The following is a 19,115-nucleotide window of genomic DNA, read 5'->3' as shown; positions in this document are numbered from 1 at the left end:
TCGATAATGAGGGCCTAAAGGGTCACACTATAAGTGTATTTTGATCCGCTCAAGGGTACAAAGTTGGAACTGTGTATTATATCTAATGCTAGTCCAAGTGGGAGATTGAAAGGAAATGGGTAGAATTAGATTAATATAGATTAATTAATTATAGTTGGGCTATAATTATATTAGTTCATAAGCCCAACAATCATGAAACCCTAGTGACTCTTCATCTATATAATGGTTATTTATTCTCCATTGTGGGACATGAGAAATAGCGTAACATTAGAGAGAAAATACGTAAAGCTTTGTAGAGAGAATTCCTAGCATTCTTCTACGGAGCAATTGTACCGGGATAGTTCCTGCATCGGATTGGATTGCACGTGGACCTCGATAGTAGTGGATTCAACTTGCAGGATTCAATCGCAGAAGAAAACAACACAACAAGTAAGATTTAGTTCCGTTGTGTTTTACATGCTCAACTTGCAATATGATTATGAATCTAGATCTGTATTCTTGTATGCAATTTCCGCTGCGCTCATTAGATGAATACAAGAAAACCCAACACAGAGGTGTAGCAGCATGATTGCTGCAACGAGAAGCTTCCAAGAAGGTGCAAGGGCCATTTCTTGAAAATGTGATGGCTATATTTGGTGGAGATAAGTGTTGGATTTATGAATCAATTGAAAAGGGAAAGTCTATTTATAGAAGGAAATAGTAGCAAATATGCATGCATTTGAATGTCCATGTCTACCTTAGAAACACGGTGAAGCATAAATAGATTCAAAACTCTGTTTCGTGGAAGGGAAGCTCCTCTACTTCATTTTAAAGACATGAAATTTGTACCATATCTGTTTATATGAACTACTTGGCTAGCTGCTGTTGAATTTTTATGTCAAAATCAATTTAAAAATTAATGGCGTAGCGTCTCCATTCTCAAATAAATAAGCTCTGCCTTTTGAACTGAGATTCATCATTTCCTCTTTTTGAAGTACTCTATGGCTTATAATCATTTGGGCCTTTTATTTTATCTGCTATACTACATTACAGCCCATCATCCCTATATTGCACAACAAAATAATTAGGTCTTAGGGTTTAGGTTAACAAAGAAGAGGGTTTACTTATAAGAAAAGGAATGAAACTTTATTGACAAGTCGCACGATTTTACGAAATAATTTGGTTCCGTTTAATATTTTGTAAAGACATTTTTCATCGAATTGTTTAAATTTCTAAATACATCACTGACTAGACTAATCATCAACGTTCTTTTTTCTTAGCAATATGAGGTTCAAAATTAGGCCTGCAGGTAAACTGAATCTAGACTCGACAATTCCAATAAGAAGTCAAAATGTTGATGAGAAAGATACCTCTCAACGAATAGTAGCTAAGTCAACTACTCCCTCCGTCCCGACTAAGATGACGTATTACTTGGCCGGCACGGGATTTTAGGAATTATTGGTTAAAGTGTTTAATTGGAGAGAGAGAAGGTGAGTATAAGTATTAAAGTAGAGAGATAAAGAAATATGGATATTTTAATAGGAGTGAGAAAAAGTGGTTGAGTGTATTAATTGGAGAGAGAAAGTTACCAAAAAAGGAAATGTGTCATCTTAGTTATGACAAACTAAAAAGGAAAACGTGTCATCTTAAGCGGGACGGAGAGAATATAAAATAATTGAAATCCTATGTCTTCGTTCAAATTAATTATAGATTGTCAAGAATCTGATGTCAAAGTGAGTAGTTTAGGCGGCAGTTGACCAAATATGGTATACTAATATGAATATCAAATAATTTCACTCGATTCAATTTTATTTTTGAAGTAGAAAAATTAGATGATGACTAAAAGAGGATGAAGAGAATACTAATGCTACTCATTCAAAATCAAAAGAATTGACAAAAAATTATTCGAAGCTTTACTTAAACATTGAGTCATGGGCCATTATTACGCCATCACAATTCACAATTATAATGCTCACTTCGTCCCTCCGTAATAGAGGCACTTCTTTTCGGTACGAGATTTAAGAAAAATTGTTTTAAATGAGTTGAATAAAAGAAGGAATAAATTAGAAATGAAAAAAGTAGAGAGATGAGAGAGAATAAAGTACTTTTTGTCAAAAAATGATATTGTTGGCAATTAAAACTAAAAATAACATATAACTGTCTCACATCGGCGTCAAGAGAAAACTAAAACTAGTAGGAGTATATAAGTCTCATGGGCCCCTCCTCCTATCACCAATTGGTTTTAGGATGGAACCCATGGATTTCTATCATGGTACCAGAGCGGGTCGCCGACTGTAGGTCAAATTTATCTAACCCAGCAGTATATCTGGGCCGAAACCGGAAAAATGACTGACCCAGCAGTATATCTGGACTTAAAATTTGGGCCAAGTGGTCCAACCGATCGAAAAAAATTGGGCCGATTGTCCAATCGATTAGAAAAAAGTCCAACCCCTCCAAGGTTCACCTTGAAGGGTTTGAGGGAGGGTGTTGGCAATTGAAACTAACTCCTCCTATTACCAATTGGTTTTAGAATGGAACCCATAAAATTTTATCAGAAATAACTCAGCTGCAATGGAACAATCTAAAAAAAAATATGACTCAACTACCGAGGGAATAGTATACATAGTAGTTCACTTAGCTGCAATAGAACAATCCAAAAAGAAATATGACTCAGCTACTAAGAGAATAGTATGAATAGTAGTTCACTCATAACGTGCGAGTTGTATTATTAGAGATTTATTACAGTGGGTTGGCGAGTTGTAATATTAGAGACTTATTACAGCGGAGAGGGTCAACAACATTGGTGCGTAACTGCGCAATGATGATGAAATTAAAATATTAAGTTAGGAATCGGGTATAGAAAAATTATGAGAAAAAAGGTAAAGAGTAAAAATAAAGAAGAGAAAGAGGAGAGAGAGTCTAAATATGTAAAGAATCATACTCCCTCCGTCCCGGAGTATTAGACTCACTTCTTTTGGGCACATGATTTAAGGAATTGATATTTAAATAATTAAAGTGGAGAGAGTAAAGTATGAGAGAGGGAAAAAGTAGGAGAGATACGAGAGAAAAAAGTAGGTGGAGAATAAAATAAGATAGTTGCTTTTTGCTAAAAAAAGGAAATGAGTCTAATATACTAGGACATCCCAAAAAGGAAAGTTGGTCTAATACTCTGGGACGGAGGGAGTATAATAATACCCTTATGATATGTTTTGGTAGGAATGATAATTCATCTGTGAATGGAAATCTATGAACAAGTTAGCACTCCTACCAAACATAGCAAGGTTGAAGGGCATTTAAAAAATTATCTAAAAGTAAATTATCTAAAAGTGCAACTTAAGGAGCAGTATTTATCAATTTTTAGAGCAGTATTTATCAAACAGTCTTATATTAGTGACATGCAAATACTAGTAGATTAATGTGGAGTGAGCTAAAAAAATTCTAATAAATCATAATTTATTTATTAATCGGTTATTTCAATTTAACCAGCTGGTTATTACCAAAAGCCAAAAAAAAAATGGTTTTACTTTTACTTGTTTCGATGACGAACCGAATAATCAGCGATTCTAGTTAGCTGCAGTTAAAAATTCGCTGTCCGTTGACTAAATTTTTGTGTATTTTTTAGTAGTAGTTCCGTTCCGAATGCAATATAAATATCACACAAAGTTATGCTATTCGTTTATCCCCCTTAATTTCTTCAATTTGAGTTTGCAAGAGATTTAGAAATGCAGGAATTCGACACCGTCAAAAAGAAAAAGAAGCTAATTTGCCTCTAGTTCTGCGTCTTCATCCTATCCCACTACCACTTCGCCTTCTTGATTTTGTCATCCCCCCTTCATATAATTAAAGCAATGTCCACGCCATTGCTGATAATCACAATCCCTTCAGTTGCAACCCTCAAAATTCAGTCAAAAATGCTTGCTTTCTGGTTTTCCCTCGCCACTCGCCCCCCTGGCCTCGACCCATAAATCCTATTTTCAAGTTTTTGAAAAAACTTTCATTTTGTGCTGACGCCTATTTTTCAGAATTTCTTGAAGCTTTATATTAGTGACTCAAGATTATTACTTTGACTCATGAAGCATGTGTTATTTGTGGCATGCTCTGTGCTGATATCTTGCAACGAATATTATTTGTCTTGATATTGAGATTTTTACATTTCACTTTAACTACACATTTAAGAATCTTGTAGTATGATGCAGTGTGAGAATGAGTATGGTTTCAGCATTGAGTCTGATGTGTATCAATTGCTGCATAACTCAACTATGAATGTTGAAAAACGGGGGTGTTTGTCTACCCCTGTTAAGCATTCTTTGGTGTTGGATGGTGAGAAGGGGGAGTTAGTCAAGGCTTGTGGGAGAGTGGGGAAAAGAAAAGGGGTTTCAGGGACGAAGACAGAAGAGGCTTTGAGGAGTCATAGCGAGGCAGAGAGACGAAGGAGGGAAAGAATCAATGCACATTTGGAGAGCCTCCGTGAGCTTGTACCGAACAATGAAAAGGTCCGTTGTGTCAATGTATAGATGCTTGCTTTTGAATGTTGATTAGTTCTATTGTTGATTACTAGTGTGCTTTAAGATGTAGTTTTATAGTTTGTTTACATTTTCCATCATTTTTGTCTATTGTTTGATTGGTAATATTGACTACTCGTGTGCTTTTATATCATTGATCTGATGCACTTCTTGTTTAGCCCCCTTTCATGAGAGGTTAAATGCTAAATAGTAGGAAAAGACTGAGTTTTTTATGAACTAGGGATTGATTGTCTTCATGGAATGTGGACTGTGTGTGTCTTCTATTACTATACTCGACTAAAATATTAGACGCGTGTGAGTATATTGTCCTTTGAATTTAGTAAGTGAGGTATTCTACTCTTGCAATGTTCAACTCCATTGTTATCTAATCAAACATTTCTTCTGTATTTAGGAAGTGAGGCTATACTTTGATGTGATTGAATGATGATTTTGGTTGGATGGAAGGCTAACTACCTGCAGATGTGGGTGGGGATTACATTTTATGTTGAGTCTCACAAGTCAATTTTTGCACCAATTATTTGTTTTTGTGCTGATATTATATGACACATTGTTGTTGTCTGGATTCAATAATGAGTTAGACGTGATCAAGTAACGTTGAGCAGTGACTACGACATCTGCTGCAAATTTTGACTTGACAGTAATGACCCTCCCTAGTTATGATTTAATGCAAAGATTGACAAACCACACTAGTTATATATACTTTACTATGTGTCTGCATCAATCGGATGCTGTGTTTTGTCAGACTCTGACTTTGTCTAATTTGATTTTTCATTGTGTTTTAGCCATAGATGTTTCTAGTTGACATGTTTATGATAATTTTAAGGAACTTTTATGCAGAACTTGTTTTATGCATTAATTTTCAGTTTAATGAAAGTTATTTTGTCAATTAGCAGATGGACAAGGCGACTCTACTAGCTGAAGTCGTTAGCCAAATAAAGCAACTGAGGGAAACCGCGTCACTAGCCAGCGAAGGCCTGCACATCCCGATGGACACGGATGAAGTAAGAGTCGAAAGAGTGGAGAATCATAGTGGTGATGGCTCGTTCTTGCTTATGGCCTCGCTCTGCTGCGAACACTGGCCTGATCTGCTGTCTGATGTGAGGCAGGTGATGAAAAGACTACCAGTTCAAGTGGTGAAGTCCGAGGTATCAACGTTGGGAAGCAGGGTGAAGATTGCGTTCTTGATCACGTCAGTTGAAGGGGACGACGGTGTGGTTGGTTTGGTTCGTGCAGCTTTGAGCGATATTGTTGAGAAGGTGTCTGCATTGGCGGAGTCTGCTGAGCAACTGTTTATCTCTCGTAAGAGGCAGCGTGGTTCTTGCATCGATTCTTCGTCGAACTTGTTGGAGTGAGAGTTGTGTGGTGCTATAGTGTTGTAGATGATGATGGTGGTGAATGCTATATTGTGTGGCTTTTCATGATTTGTATGTTGTAATGGTCCAAAATGGTTTGAATTGGGGTATGAACTCCATTCATAAGTGTAATTTGCATCTGAATATTGACCATTTCTCTTGGTGAATAGGTACTAGCACATTTGTTTGCAAGATCATATGAAACTTGTTATATAGTTAAAACTTATCTAAATACATATCAAGCACCAGTGGTCTAGTGGTAGAATAGTACCCTGCCACGGTACAGACCCGGGTTCGATTCCCGGCTGGTGCATATATTAATTTTCTTTTATTTGGACCTGATAAATGAATCTAAGGTTTTATTTGTTGTTTAAAGAATTTAATAAGTTGCTCGTACAAACACATTTTGTTTGTTATTATTATAATTAGTAATTAATACTACATACTATGAGTTGTGATCAATGTCGAACCCTTCTTAAATACCGAACTAGTGACTAAATTTGGTAATCTTATAGTTATTTTTTTTATTTTTTAAAAAAAATTAATTTTTTTTATTTTTTTAAAAAAAAGTTAAATTTTTTTATTCGATAAAAACTTGCTGGAGTAAATAATGAACTATATTCACTACATAATGAACTAAATGAATGTATGTTATGAAGTAATTTTTCGCACTCATTATATATTGTGTCATAACACATTATGGAGTACTAAACTAATGAAATGAAGTAATAACATAACTGAATGAAGTGATAAACTAACAGAATGAAGTAATAGCATGACTTAATGAAGTAATAAACTAACGGAATGAAATACTAAACTAATAGAATGAAGTAATAAACTAACGGAATGAAGTAATAAACTAACAGAATGAAGTAATAATCCTAAACCCAACTGAAAGATAATTATGTCATAACACATTATAAAGTAATACACTAATGGAATGAAGTAATAGCATGACTGAATGAAGTAATAAACTAACGGAATGAAGTAATAAACTAATAGAATGAAGTAATAACATGAATAAATAAAGTAATAAACTAACGGAATGAAGTAATAAGTTCATAACATACTTCATTTAGTTCATTATTTACTTTGACAAGTTTTTATTTAATAAAAAAAATTAAAAAAAATGTAAAAAGAATTAAAAAAAATTAAAAAATTAAAATTAAAATAAAAAAGTTTTTATTAAATAAAATATTAAATTAATTGTATATTAATCCTAACCACAAGATTAAGAAAATGGATGACTCTAATTTGGTCTCTAGTTCGGTCTTTAAGAGTGGATTTGTGATTAATAGGACTCTATATATTATTCATACTTGGATAAGTGAAACCGTTTTAAGTTTCTTTCTTGGTGAAAGTAGTCATTAGATTGTCTTCAAATTCACTTATAAAAGTCCAAAGGTCTTTATAGAGGATCTGAACTGGTAAAATCTTCTTTCGTCACTTTTCTAGTGTAACTAAATTTGGAACTATGAGATAAGCCCTGTGCAATTAGAATCGATACAAGAAGGATCAAAATGAAAAACTTTTACAAATGAAATTTCAATTTTTTCAATCAATTTTCTCAATAAATCAATTTAATCAAATTAAATCAATAAATAGATTATATAAAAACAAATTTATATTTTATGAGACATTGAAACATAAGAGCTTTGGCAGCACAGCGTAGTTTCCTGCTCTTGCCAAGACTCGGCCTTTTATCAATAAATTATTTAGTAGTGCTAAAAAGTAGCTAAATGCTAATGCAGTATGTTATTCAGATAGATTAATATTTAAAATTTAAGTAATGCAACATATATTTCTTAATTACTACTACTATTATTTAGACAAAAAGAGTTGAATATAAGTATTGTTTTATATGTAACTAAACATGCATAAATGAAAGCAAATAAATATGACAAATGGAAAACTAGGGTTGAATCAATTAAAGAAGGGAGTAGATTGGTATTGATTTTATTGGCTTTCAATTAATTCAGTTATAAATCTAACCTCAAGGGAATTTCTATGGAATTTGTTTGTAAAAGTTATTTGGACTAATAAAATTGGGTTATCCTTTCGATATATATCCAATATTCAATTGGATAATCTAGATTTTTCTGAAATATAAGTACTTAGAACTCGATCCGATATTCCAAATTACGATTATCATATAGTACTCAATATCCATATTACTTTTGAATCGAATCGAGAAATATCCAATGCCCGATATCCGGATGAATAGCCTCTGAAAGAGGTTGTATTTCAAACTCAAGTCTTCAACATTAGTTTTTATTTATGAGTGAACTACATAAATGGTACCTGATCTTTCACTTTCGCACGTAAATGGTACCTGATCTTTATTTTATATCGTTTTTGGTACCTATAAATCACATTTTTGGTACCTGATGCAATTTTCTTCCCAAAATGCCCTTTAAACAAATATATTTTCCCATTTATGTCATAGAGGGTATTTTGGACATCCATAAAATTAGTACCAAAAGTGATATTATAATATCTTCTTTCATTATCCTAATTCATTATACTATTATTATTAATCAATATTAATATTATTATTTTAATATTATAAATTAATAATTAATTCATTTTTAATATCATTCAAATATAAATTTAATTATAGTTATAATTATATTTAATTATTATAATAATATTATTATTATAATACTAAAAACTAATAGTAATTAATAAATAATTGTAGTATAATTATATAAATTATAAATCACATAATATTATGTAATAATAATAATAATAATAATTATTATTATTAACTAATCAATATAGCCGTAATAAAAATTTAACATTGTGAACTGTAATGATATAAAAGTTGAATATTATTAGTTAGGTGTTTCAACCTTAAAATGAGTATAAAATAATTTAATAAAATATATTCAATTAATTTAATTATTTTAAATAATTAATTTAATTAGGAATTTTGTTTTTTATTTATATAATGCAATAAGATGTATGTATAAAACATTAAAAAGAAAGAAGAAAAAGAAGAAAAAAGAAAAAAAGAAGGAAGAAGAAACATAAATTAAGGAGAAAAAAGAAAAAAAGAAAGGAAGATAAAATACTAAAAAGAAAGAAGAAAATGAGAAAAAAGAAAGAATAAGGAACTAAATAAGAAAAAAAGAAATAAGAAAGGAAGAAAAAATAATCACATATTTGGTATACCATTTAATTGAAATTTCTAAAAATATCCTCCATGAAAAAAAATCACATATTTATTACCTAGGGTTATTTTTGTCACTAGATACTAAAAACGATATAAAATAAAGATCAGGTACGCGAAAATGAAAGATCAGATACCATTTTCGCTCTTTATTTATAGTAAATGCATTTCAAAATTGATGCTACTATAAGACAAAAAAAAAGTTTGAAAGGTCGAAGATAAAATTGGAAATAGAAGGGAAAATAGGAGATAGTACTGAAATTCAGGTGGAGGAGAGTGTTGGCTTGAACAACAGTGATTATGGCGGATACTTGTTTGGGACCCCCGCTTTTCAAGCCTCCTCATTCTCTTTTAAATACCCCAAATCAAATCTCTTTTCCCTTCCTTCTTCTCTCTCATCACCGTTCCACGCCATTTTCCAGAAACCTCTCTCTCATGGCGCCCTCTTCTAATCCCATTCCCTCCCATCATTCTCACTGCTCTTCTGCTTCCACCTCTCCAAAAAGCCTCTCTTCTCACCCCTCTTTGCTTGTCTTTTCGGGTACGTCATCTTTTTTACTTTCTTGCTAATGAAAAATTGGGTGTTTTGGATTTCGTAATGCTGGGATTTGAATGTTAGTTCTTGATGATTTCCTGGTAATTAAGCCTTAACCAATGCCTAATTAGGATTAATGAACAAGAAAATTTTGTATTGTGATTGTGCTCTCAACTGCTAACCCGTTTTTGCATTTTAATCAACCAATGTGATTTTAGCACTGCCATGTTAATAAGTCTGACATAAGAAAATGGGTGAATTGGAATCTAAGGATCATGTAGTTGTAGTGGAGAATTTGATATAAAACCTGCATTATATTGATGTGAAACGAAGATTTTCATTATCTTTCGTGTCGAAGCAATATTGAAACTTTGCAGTGTTGCAGGAGGAACTGCCTTCAATGGTGTTGTGGAAGAGCTCAAGAGCTTAACAGTCCATGTGGCTCATGTTCTCCCTGTTTCTGATGATGGGGGGAGCACGGCGGAGATTGTTCGTGTTCTTGGTGTGTTGTATATTGACCCTGTCATTTCAGGAACTGACATAGGTTTTGAGGAATCATGTGATACTGACATGGATTCTTGTTTGCAGGAGGGCCAGCTGTTGGAGACATTCGGTCGAGATGCTTGAGACTATCTGATCCGAGTACCTCTGAGGGTCTTGCAGTTCGGACATTGCTAGGTCACCGGTTGCCCCTTGAAGCACAAAAGGCGAAGTTCGAATGGTAGTGAGAGAAATCTTGTTTTAGTGATCCCTTTCCACTGGTTCTTTATTCTTCTTTGGGCTATTTTCATCTGAAGTCTTGAGATCTTCTTGCGAATTTACTGTATTTTTTGAACAATGATTGCTTGTCTGATAAGTTGACAATTCAACAGGTACGATATTGTAGAAGGAAACCATTCTCTGTGGACAGGTGTCTCAAAACCATACAGGGAGACTATTCGAGCATTTTTGGTTTATTTCCAGAATCAGGTCCGTGTTAGTCCTGAGCATGTTGCTCTTATTAGTTATTACTCAGTGCTTTCTCAAGCTTGCATATCTCATTGTTCTAACTTATTTCTCTGAAATAGCTTTGTATTGCCTAGTGGTCACTACTCTGTTTCTTTGGTAGGGCTTATTGATTTCCACTTCTCCAAGATGGATCATTTGGTACTTGTTAAATGGCATTACCGCATTAGTGTTTTTCTATTTTTTTGGCACGGAAAGTATTTTTATAGTTTTGATGAAGTTCGGTTGCCATGACTCATTATCATATGATCCATCTAGGATAAGTTGTGAGATTATTTTTGCTAGAGGGGGTGGTTATGACTAATTATCGTAAGACTCTCCATCTAGGATTAAGTTGTGGGATTCAATCTTATGAACCAAACACAATACATATTCAATAATGAAATATAATCTTGCAAACCGAACAGCCCCAAATAGTATTGATTTGAGTTAGCATTTGGTATAATAGCTTTGGTCACTAATTACGTTTTGAATCTTTTGAATACGATTTCGTTTGAATGATATGTTAGAATGTGAGGGCTAATTATCTTTAACCATTGTCTATTTAGTGATTTTATATATGTGCCAAATTTGGTGAGACCATATAATATCCTTGATGCTGTCTTTGGAATATGCTGAATTTTCTAGAATAAACAGTCCACACCTGTATTACCACGTTTCTGTTTTAGTGGTTTATACAATTATGCTCATTATAAATATAGGGAAAAACTATAATTTGCAGATCCTTAGAAGGTCGGATGAAGTATTCTGTTTCAGCAACGGAAGGTACTCAGTTATGTCTGATAAAATTCCCAAAATACATATTCTTGTATTGAATGTATTACTACTGTCTGTCTATCTCTGGATTTCATTGATTGGTAGAGTTTCCTTTGCAAATTATCATTCAATGCAGGATCGAATCAACATGCTGTATATGTGTTATGTTTGCTCTTTTTATTTCAAAATTAAAATGAATATCAGCTCAGTCTTCTCTTACTTGCAGCATCGGAAATTTTTTCTTTGCTGGAGCTCGGATATTCTTTCAGTCTCTAGATGCTGCAATTTTCTTGTTTTCACGTGTGTCACAAATTCCAACAGAAAGCCTGGTCCTACCAGTTATATCCACAAATGATAGGCTTACCTTGGGCTGTGAATTATGGGTACGAATACATGTATTTCGCCATAGGATGCTTTCTGACATCGCACCATGCCAGGCTTGTGAAATTTAATTATGAGTTGATTTCACAAGTTAAAATCTACACTTTCTTTGATTGTTTTCTAGGATGGAACCATAATACGGGGTCAGAATGAAATTTCACATCCAACCAGTGGATCTATGCAGCCTATAGATAAGGTAAATATGATTAAAAGTTCACGTATGTTGATATCCCTCTTTAGTTTCGCTGGCTGGTAGTGATTGATAAAATCCCTCAATTTTCGCCAGTATAGCACTGTGTTATCAGTTCATACGATTTGAGGTTTTATTATTGGACAGGTCCTGGTCTTATTTTTCAACTCATCTTCTATTTTTCTTTGGGTACTGCATCACAGTGTAAATTCCTGTATGTTTGATTGAAGAGGTGGTTTCTTCTACAGAGTCACTCTTCAGTTCGAACTCTTCCTTCAAGAATAAAGCGGGTCTTTTACATGTCTAGCGAAGGCAGCAATTTATTGCATGAGGTAGGAGCTCTTTTAGCTTGTATCATTGGATTACGACTCATAATTTAAGTTTGTGATTATGCTGTATGCACATGTTACATGCTTCTAACAACCAGACTCAAGGCCAAGGAATGAACGCGTTCTCGATTTGAAATACTTTCTCATGATTTTATGTTTTTGTTACAGGTATTTCCTTCTGTAAATCCATCTGTCTTAGATCAGCTGAACAGCGTCGACTGCATTATCTATGCCATGGGTTCACTGTTTACTTCGATATGCCCCTCTCTTGTAAGCACTGGTCCCTCTCTTGTAAACACCCTCTTTTGGGTTGTTATATGCTATGCTTAAAACCTTGTCACTATTTGTGACCCTTTAGCTTAAATACCCCCTTTTGAGCATTGAGTACATAACTTGAGGCCTTCTTTTCAGGTTTTACGTGGAATTGGTGAAAGTATTTCTTCAAGATCATGTCCCAAGGTATTAATACATTTTTAAGCTTGAAATATCTTGATCGTACGTCCTTCAGTTTTTCTTGCCTAATTAATATGATTTGATCTCTTTAATTGAATTTTCGGCTGTGTAATGGGTTTTACCATTATTAACTTTTTTTTTTTTGCCATATACGTATGTTCATATGATTGTATCTATGTTATGTTCAGATGATCTCATTTTCTTACAATCAATCATGTCTTGAATGTTGTCGTTTTTTGAAGGTGCTTCTCTTGAATGGTACGCATGATAGAGAAACTGGCGGCTTTACAGCTTCCTGCTTTGTGACAGCTATTGCCGATGCTCTGAACAGAACGTATGGCGATCCTCATAAGAGTCTAAACAGTCCTGTAAGTATCCCAACTTTCTTTTATAAAATTATTTATTTTATTCTTTTATCGTTGCTTAGTGTTTTGTGAAACATGAGAAACTCTTCTTGAATTTTACTCAACTATATATGGTTGACTCTACCTCATGTAATTATGTGAGTTGTGTTATTTTGACCATAAAAAAACTTAAATATGAACCCAAATATTTTTCGCATCTTTTTGTAGCCTAACCAATACATCAACACAATATTTGTGCCCAAAGGTGGTCAGATTCTCATTGATACTGATAAATTGGCTGCGCAAGGGATCTCTCATGTGGTATGTGTTCTTTGATGCAATATATACACGTGAACTAAAGCTACTAAACAGCGTTGCTTTAGTAGCATGTGAATTGCTTCTGACGTGTTAATCTTTTGTTGGTTATCTTGAAATTGTAGGTAACTGTTGAATCAGTACACGATGCAGCAGCGGGCATAATCTATGATCCGACATCCCTAATACAGTCTATGGCGAATCTGTTGACTGAATCCACGACAAAGGACATAACTTCAACTTGATCTAGGTTCAGTTCCAATTTCTTCGCGTTCCACACAGATCATTATCTTAGTTTCTGTTGGGCCTCTTCTGCTGAGGTGAATGCTTCAAACCTCTTCCGTTGCAGGTTATGATTGATACTTTATTCGGTTTTTTGATTGGGAAAATTTATCTAGGTGAAGGTATTGGCTGGAGCTCATTTCTTGATTTTTACCTGATGATGGGTGGTATTCACTCGATTCTAGTACAGCATTTGTACATGTATTTTTTGAAGATTGAGATGTGGTAGGAAACTTTAGTAGATATGGGTAGATGTAATGGCTAGATTTGCAATACAGGATGTTGTATGTAGTAAATTGATTAATCTCTTCTCTCTGAAACCAAGAATGGGCACTACTATAGTATACTACTCCACTTCTGAACAATCTTCTTTTAAATGGCATTGATGCATACCGTTGCTTCAATTAAAACAATCAAACTTAAAGATGGAAGCATTTTTGGTGTTGAGTAGATTAAATTGTTTACTTTCTACTATCTTACATTTAAAAATTGCCATTTCTTCATTCAAATTCGTTCTTTTTTTTATGAGTGTCAATATATCCATTTCAATTCTGAATTACTTTTGTACTATCATAAAATTTGAAATAGTCCCTTTCATCAGAAGAATAATTCAAAGCATAAAACTGGGAGTAATTTCAGATCTAATTGGTGACTGTGTTTGATAACATAAAATTTGATGTAGATAAAGATAAGTTCAATGAATAAAGCATAGAAAACATAAAACAAAACTGTCAATTTACACAGCAATGCAAAACTCATAAATACGTCGGCCCTCTCTGCATTTGCTTTACCAAATAAGGTGACAATTTCTCATTTTACCTCATTATCATCTACTAATTCCTATCATTGGAGTTAAGAAGCAGAAAAAATTGGGAGAAATTTCAGATCTACTAGCTGACGAAGTTTGAAAACATAAAATTAGATGTAGAACGTAGATATAGATAAGTTCAATGAACAAAGCATAGAAAACATAGAACAAAACGGTGAATGGAATTACACTGATAGCAATGCAAGGCTCATAACCCTCTCCGCATTTGCTTCACCAAATAAAAGTAAGGTGTTGCCCTCTGTGATTTAAGCTTCATCCCAAAAACCCATGTTTGATTTTCTGCAGCTCTGCTATAGCTTCCTTCATATTAATCCTTTTATTAGGGGAATGTGCAGAACACTTGCATGCCAACTCCAATATGGATGTTGTGAATTCCACAATTTTGTCACCATTTTCTTCTTCAACATTCATTACTATGTTGGCATCTATAACTTGATATGTGAATTCTGGAACTGACTTTTCATAACTTGATATGTGAATTCTGGAACTGACTTTTCAACCCAACTCTTCAAGCTTAGATCTCCAACAAACATGTCGTCACTTGGCCTTTTTCTCGTAAATACTTCCATCAACATCACACCATAGCACCTTGTAGAGACTAGTCCTTCTGAACCATACTCTAAAATCACAAAAAAGCCATACTCTACCAGTCAGTAAACAAAAGACTTCATTTATTAAAAAGTACATACATAATTGATGTAGAATAACAAATCACCTGGAGCAATGTAACCCAGTGTTCCCAGGGTGTTGGTTAACACCATGCTATCTCCATTGCATAGCAACTTTGCTATCCCAAAATCGCTTACATGGCCAACCATATCTTCATCTAACAACACATTACTAGGCTTCAAGTCGCTTTGAACAGTAGGTGTTGAACAACCATGGTGAAGATACTCCAAAGCAGATGCAACATCAATCATTATATTCAATCTTTCCATAAAATTCAAGCAATCATTACGAGAATATAACCATTTCTCAAGGTTTCCATTGGGCATATATTCAAGCACCAATGCCTTGAACTCTTCATTGGAACAGCAACTTAAAACGCTGGTCAGACACCTATGCCGAATGCTACGAAGTATCTCACATTCGACATCAAATCTCCTTGAAATGCCTTGTAGTTGAAGATTGAACACCTTAACAGCGACAGCATTCCCATCATTAAGAATTCCTTTGTAAACAGAGCAAGAACTTCCAATTCCAAGTAAATTGCTCTCACTGAGTTGTTCAGTTGCTTGCATAAGCTCATAATAAGATATTCTTTCTGGAACAACGGATATCATCTCATCAACTTCTCTAGTTGTCTTAACTTTCCTTTTGCATCTGATTAAGATAAAAGCCAAAGATACAAACGAAATGAAAGCCACAACCCCAAAAGCCACAAATAAAGCTCGTCCCACCTTCTTCCTCTTTGATAGTACATGATTAGAAACTCCTGGGCAAACAGGGACAAGGAATCTAGGGATTCCGCACAATGCCCCATTGCCCTTAAAAGAATCCATAGTAAAGTTTCTGAAAGAGCCACCACTAGGTATTTCTCCACTCAAACTATTGAAAGAGACATTGAAATAGTTGAGGTATTGAAGCTCTTCCAAAGACTTTGGAATTGAACCAGAGAGGTTGCTGTGGGACAAGTCAAGAGTCACCAAACTGATCATGCTTCCCATGGAAACTGGAATAGAACCTTCTAGTCTGTTATTTGCCAAAGAAAGATTTGCCAAATTCTGCAACTTTCCAATAGTGTCGGGAATAGACCCTGACAACTGATTCATGGAGAGATCAATAGATATTGTTGCTCCTAAGTTACTTATCTCTCGAGGTATAAACCCAGTTAATGAATTTGAGGACAAATCAAGATTCAGCAAATCTTTAAGGTCCCATAAGCTCAACGGTATGCTTGAATGAAACATGTTGGCATTTAGAAAAACAACTCTTAAAGAAGAGACATTTCCCAAACATTTAGGAATTGAACCTGAGAATTAATTTTGGCGAATCGCTATACCATTCAGGTTGTATAAATAACATATAGCCTCTGGAAAGGGACCTTGCAACATGTTTGCACCAAGATTTAACAGTTGAAGGTTATGCAAGTGTTTAATAGAAAGAGGAATATTGCCAGATAACCCATTGTCATGTAAATCCAAGGTCATCAAGCTTGTTAAATTGGCTATTTGAACAGGAATGGCGCCGTTCAATTTGCAGCCGGCGGCATAGATTTGTTGGAGTGAGGAAGATAAATTCCCGATAGAAGGTGGAATGGCGCCATACAGAGGATTATTACTTAAAGCCAAACGATTTAAAGACCTGCAATTTGACAATGAGGTAATGAAATCGAGGTTTGAAGAAAGATTGTTGCTGAACAGTTCAAGGCGTTGGAGAAGTCTTAGGTTGCCTAGATCAGTAGGTATGAAACCACTCAATTTGTTTCCATAAAGCGCGAGAATTCTGAGATGAGAACAATTGGAGATAGAGTTGGGTATTGGTCCAAAAATGGAATTTTGGCAAAGAAAAAGATATTCAAGGATGGGAAGAGCTTCATCTTTGCACAAAGTGGTTGGAAGAACTCCGGAGAGGGCATTCCCAGCAAATGAAAGAGCTTCAAGAGTAGAAATGTTAAAGAGGTCATGTGGAATGGAACCACTCAAGTTATTGTCTTCTGAAATTATACTTTTCAGCCGGTTAAGTTGGCCAATTTCAGTGGGAATAAACCCTGCATGCAAAAGATTAGATTAAAGTGCCAAGTGTAATGAAATTGTAATTCTGGATATTTGATGTATTTCAGCTTGGTAAGTAAAAGATATATGTAGTGTAGATACAATTATCTAAAAAATTAGGCAATCTTAACATTTTTGCGACCAGTTGCATTTGGATTGATAAGATAAGAATTCAACTCACGTTAAATATTTTAGTTTTGTTTTTATTTATTACTAAAAGACTTTTTACCTGTCATGTAGTTTTCTGAAATTGCTAAGACGGTTAGCGTTGTAAGATTCCCAACATCCTTTGTAAGATTCCCCGTGAACTTGTTGCTCCATAGGTTTAATTCTTGCAGGGAAGACATATTCAAGAAAATACTAAAAGGTAATGAGCCCTCAATCTTATTTTGTTCAACAGCAAAAAGAATCAAGTTGTGAAGGTTGCCAATCTCAACTGGTAGTGTACCTGTCAAATAATTATGACTATTCAAAATTTCAAACAAACATACACAAATTTATACATCAATATAGTGCGGTAAGAATAAAAACAATACCATTCAAATTGTTACCACCGAGGAATAAAGTGTGAAGAGATGTTAAGTAGCTGATTTCTGCAGGTATCTGCCCACCAATGAGTTGTAGGAGAGGGACAGCAGCTGTAGTTGTGAACAGTGCGATAAATTTGTTGGAATCGCGCCACTTAGCTGATTTTCAGAAAAATAAATCTCAGCAAGAAATGGAAGATTGGTGCACATATCTACTGGAAGACTTGCACTCAAACCATTGCCTGTAAACCCGATAAACACCAGCTTCGACATATTGAAAATCGTTGATGGTATAGCCCCAGAGAGATGATTCCATTCAATATACAGAGTTTCTACATTTTCAAGTCTGCCTAACTCTTTAGGAATTTCTCCACTTAAAGGATTGTAATTTAAGTTAAGGAATTGCAGGCTTGTTAGATTTGAGAGGGATTTTGGGATGGAACCTACAAAGCTGTTGTTGCGTAAATTCAAGTACTCTAGCTGTGGTAGATGACCAAAGATAGGAGGAATCTCTCCTGTGAAGTTGTTAATTCGGAGAGACATGAACTTCAACCTGTGAAGGAATGACAGCTCGTGAGGCAACGCTCCACTGAAGAGGTTGCTGGTGAGGTCGAGGGAGGCAAGGAAGGACAACTGCCCGAGTTGTGGTGGAATGCTGCCGGAGAGATTCATGTAAGAGAGATTCAATGCAGCTACTCTGGTGACGCAAGCTGCAAGACACGCCAATCCAGCTGCAGACGGAGCTCGAATTAGTCCAATTTGCTGCAAGTGTATGAGAAGGGTCAAAGATGATGTTTTGCTTTAATGAAAGAAGAGCAGTTTGATCAGTGGCAAGGCTCATTTTGGCTACACAAGGTGTTTGAAAGGTTACGGTGAGGAATGCATATGCAAGAATGCAATAAAACATTTTCTTCATTCCTACAAATTGGAAGGTGTGGTTGATTGTTGATTATAATTAGAGGGTGATAGAGAGGGAGATATTCTTCTACGATAATATATGAGGCATGCACATGTATAAACAATATACTAGTAAGTTGACATTAATTAAAGATTCCTTGTTAGGGCTAATGTGTTTTTAAAGAAGTGTTTAGTATGATATGAAAATATGTTGTTTGGCAATTGGCAGCAAACAAGATTCGAAATTTATAACAAAGTCAGCAAACATGCAATTTAACATTTTCCCAAACAGTTGATAGGCTATAATTTACAGCTCCTCGCAATCTCAATTCACACAATTATGAAACCATGCAACAAATTTATAATCTCACAAATCAACCTACAGAGTTGAGAAATCAACCCAAGCTACTTGATGGTGAGTGAGCCAAAGAAGTTTCCCAACAAGGCGGGCATCGGGGCAGCCTCTGGATGAGACCCTCTTCGGATCGACCTGCATGATTCGAAAGACAAAGGGCGGAAGAACTCAAGGCTT

General features: G+C 34.7%; 5 protein-coding genes and 1 non-coding gene across 15 annotated transcripts in view; 3 read left to right on the top strand and 3 right to left on the bottom strand.

Annotated features, from left to right (window-relative positions):
• Window positions 1-3,673: 3,673 nt before the first annotated feature.
• On the top strand, window positions 3,674-6,051 carry LOC125193592 (transcription factor bHLH30-like). 2 transcript variants are annotated; one of them, XM_048091424.1, is made up of 2 exons: window positions 3,674-4,472; window positions 5,396-6,051. In XM_048091424.1, the coding sequence occupies exons 1-2, from the start codon at window positions 4,167-4,169 to the stop codon at window positions 5,852-5,854; spliced, it is 765 nt and encodes a 254-aa protein (XP_047947381.1). In that variant the 5' UTR covers window positions 3,674-4,166; the 3' UTR covers window positions 5,855-6,051. The 2 variants fall into 2 exon arrangements, with proteins under 2 accessions (XP_047947381.1, XP_047947380.1); XM_048091423.1 differs by having other exon boundaries at window positions 5,393-6,051.
• A 45-nt stretch (window positions 6,052-6,096) lies between these two features.
• On the top strand, window positions 6,097-6,167 carry TRNAG-GCC. The gene has a single exon. It is a non-coding gene; the product is annotated as a tRNA-Gly (tRNA).
• A 3,119-nt stretch (window positions 6,168-9,286) lies between these two features.
• LOC125192472 (uncharacterized protein YNL011C) lies at window positions 9,287-13,998 on the top strand. 8 transcript variants are annotated; one of them, XM_048090058.1, is made up of 15 exons: window positions 9,288-9,567; window positions 9,947-10,065; window positions 10,150-10,282; window positions 10,434-10,530; window positions 10,670-10,707; window positions 11,288-11,331; window positions 11,549-11,705; window positions 11,828-11,899; window positions 12,142-12,225; window positions 12,391-12,492; window positions 12,634-12,681; window positions 12,918-13,043; window positions 13,248-13,340; window positions 13,460-13,654; window positions 13,733-13,998. In XM_048090058.1, the coding sequence occupies exons 3-14, from the start codon at window positions 10,280-10,282 to the stop codon at window positions 13,577-13,579; spliced, it is 984 nt and encodes a 327-aa protein (XP_047946015.1). In that variant the 5' UTR covers window positions 9,288-9,567; window positions 9,947-10,065; window positions 10,150-10,279; the 3' UTR covers window positions 13,580-13,654; window positions 13,733-13,998. The 8 variants fall into 8 exon arrangements, with proteins under 8 accessions (XP_047946013.1, XP_047946011.1, XP_047946012.1 ...); XM_048090059.1 differs by having other exon boundaries at window positions 9,939-10,065; XM_048090056.1 differs by lacking the exon at window positions 10,670-10,707 and having other exon boundaries at window positions 9,287-9,567; window positions 9,947-10,063.
• Window positions 13,999-14,485: 487 nt separating this feature from the next.
• LOC125195999 (probable LRR receptor-like serine/threonine-protein kinase At3g47570) lies at window positions 14,486-17,580 on the bottom strand. Its single transcript, XM_048094334.1, has 3 exons — window positions 17,389-17,580; window positions 15,161-17,155; window positions 14,486-15,064 (listed from the first exon to the last, which is right to left on the bottom strand). The coding sequence occupies exons 2-3, from the start codon at window positions 16,353-16,355 to the stop codon at window positions 14,871-14,873; spliced, it is 1,389 nt and encodes a 462-aa protein (XP_047950291.1). The 5' UTR covers window positions 16,356-17,155; window positions 17,389-17,580; the 3' UTR covers window positions 14,486-14,870.
• Window positions 16,425-17,506, bottom strand: LOC125195216 (probable leucine-rich repeat receptor-like protein kinase At2g33170). Its single transcript, XM_048093397.1, has 2 exons — window positions 17,389-17,506; window positions 16,425-17,155 (listed from the first exon to the last, which is right to left on the bottom strand). Exons 1-2 carry the CDS (start codon window positions 17,504-17,506, stop codon window positions 16,425-16,427), a joined length of 849 nt encoding a protein of 282 aa, XP_047949354.1.
• A 137-nt stretch (window positions 17,581-17,717) lies between the features above and the next one.
• The window catches only part of LOC125195998 (leucine-rich repeat receptor-like protein kinase PEPR1), a 42,002-nt gene continuing 40,604 nt past the window's right edge, over window positions 17,718-19,115 (bottom strand). Inside the window, exons 9-10 of one of the 2 annotated variants that reach the window (XM_048094333.1) lie at window positions 18,240-18,448; window positions 17,823-17,845 (exon numbers count right to left, since the gene is read on the bottom strand). In XM_048094333.1, the coding sequence (XP_047950290.1) occupies window positions 17,842-17,845; window positions 18,240-18,448 (213 nt within the window). In that variant the 3' untranslated portion in view covers window positions 17,823-17,841. Of the gene's footprint in view, window positions 18,449-19,115 lie in introns of both variants that reach the window. The other variant, XM_048094331.1, reaches the window with a different exon arrangement.

Source organism: Salvia hispanica, chromosome 6 (assembly GCF_023119035.1).
Source record: "Salvia hispanica cultivar TCC Black 2014 chromosome 6, UniMelb_Shisp_WGS_1.0, whole genome shotgun sequence".
Classification (NCBI taxonomy): domain Eukaryota; kingdom Viridiplantae; phylum Streptophyta; class Magnoliopsida; order Lamiales; family Lamiaceae; genus Salvia; species Salvia hispanica.
Note: the sequence above shows the minus strand (reverse complement) of the source record. Positions and strands in the feature narration are given on the sequence as shown.

What these genes read in the sequence shown, in the direction of transcription:
- LOC125195216 (XM_048093397.1), bottom strand. Translation starts at nt 17,506, where the DNA reads ATGTCTTCCCTGCAAGAATTAAACCTATGGAGCAACAAGTTCACGGGG. An exon ending in TTCAGAAAACTACATGACAG is followed by an intron (nt 17,156 to 17,388) that starts GTAAAAAGTCTT and finishes TTTTGCATGCAG; the next exon opens with GGTTTATTCCCACTGAAATT.
- LOC125192472 (XM_048090054.1), top strand. Translation starts at nt 9,327, where the DNA reads ATGGCGGATACTTGTTTGGGACCCCCGCTTTTCAAGCCTCCTCATTCT. An exon ending in CTATGCAGCCTATAGATAAG is followed by an intron (nt 11,900 to 12,141) that starts GTAAATATGATT and finishes TTTCTTCTACAG; the next exon opens with AGTCACTCTTCAGTTCGAAC. An exon ending in ATAAGAGTCTAAACAGTCCT is followed by an intron (nt 13,044 to 13,247) that starts GTAAGTATCCCA and finishes ATCTTTTTGTAG; the next exon opens with CCTAACCAATACATCAACAC.
- LOC125193592 (XM_048091423.1), top strand. Translation starts at nt 4,167, where the DNA reads ATGATGCAGTGTGAGAATGAGTATGGTTTCAGCATTGAGTCTGATGTG. An exon ending in TTGTACCGAACAATGAAAAG is followed by an intron (nt 4,473 to 5,392) that starts GTCCGTTGTGTC and finishes TTTGTCAATTAG; the next exon opens with CAGATGGACAAGGCGACTCT.
- LOC125195999 (XM_048094334.1), bottom strand. Translation starts at nt 16,355, where the DNA reads ATGTTTCATTCAAGCATACCGTTGAGCTTATGGGACCTTAAAGATTTG. An exon ending in ACTGGGTTACATTGCTCCAG is followed by an intron (nt 15,065 to 15,160) that starts GTGATTTGTTAT and finishes TTGTGATTTTAG; the next exon opens with AGTATGGTTCAGAAGGACTA.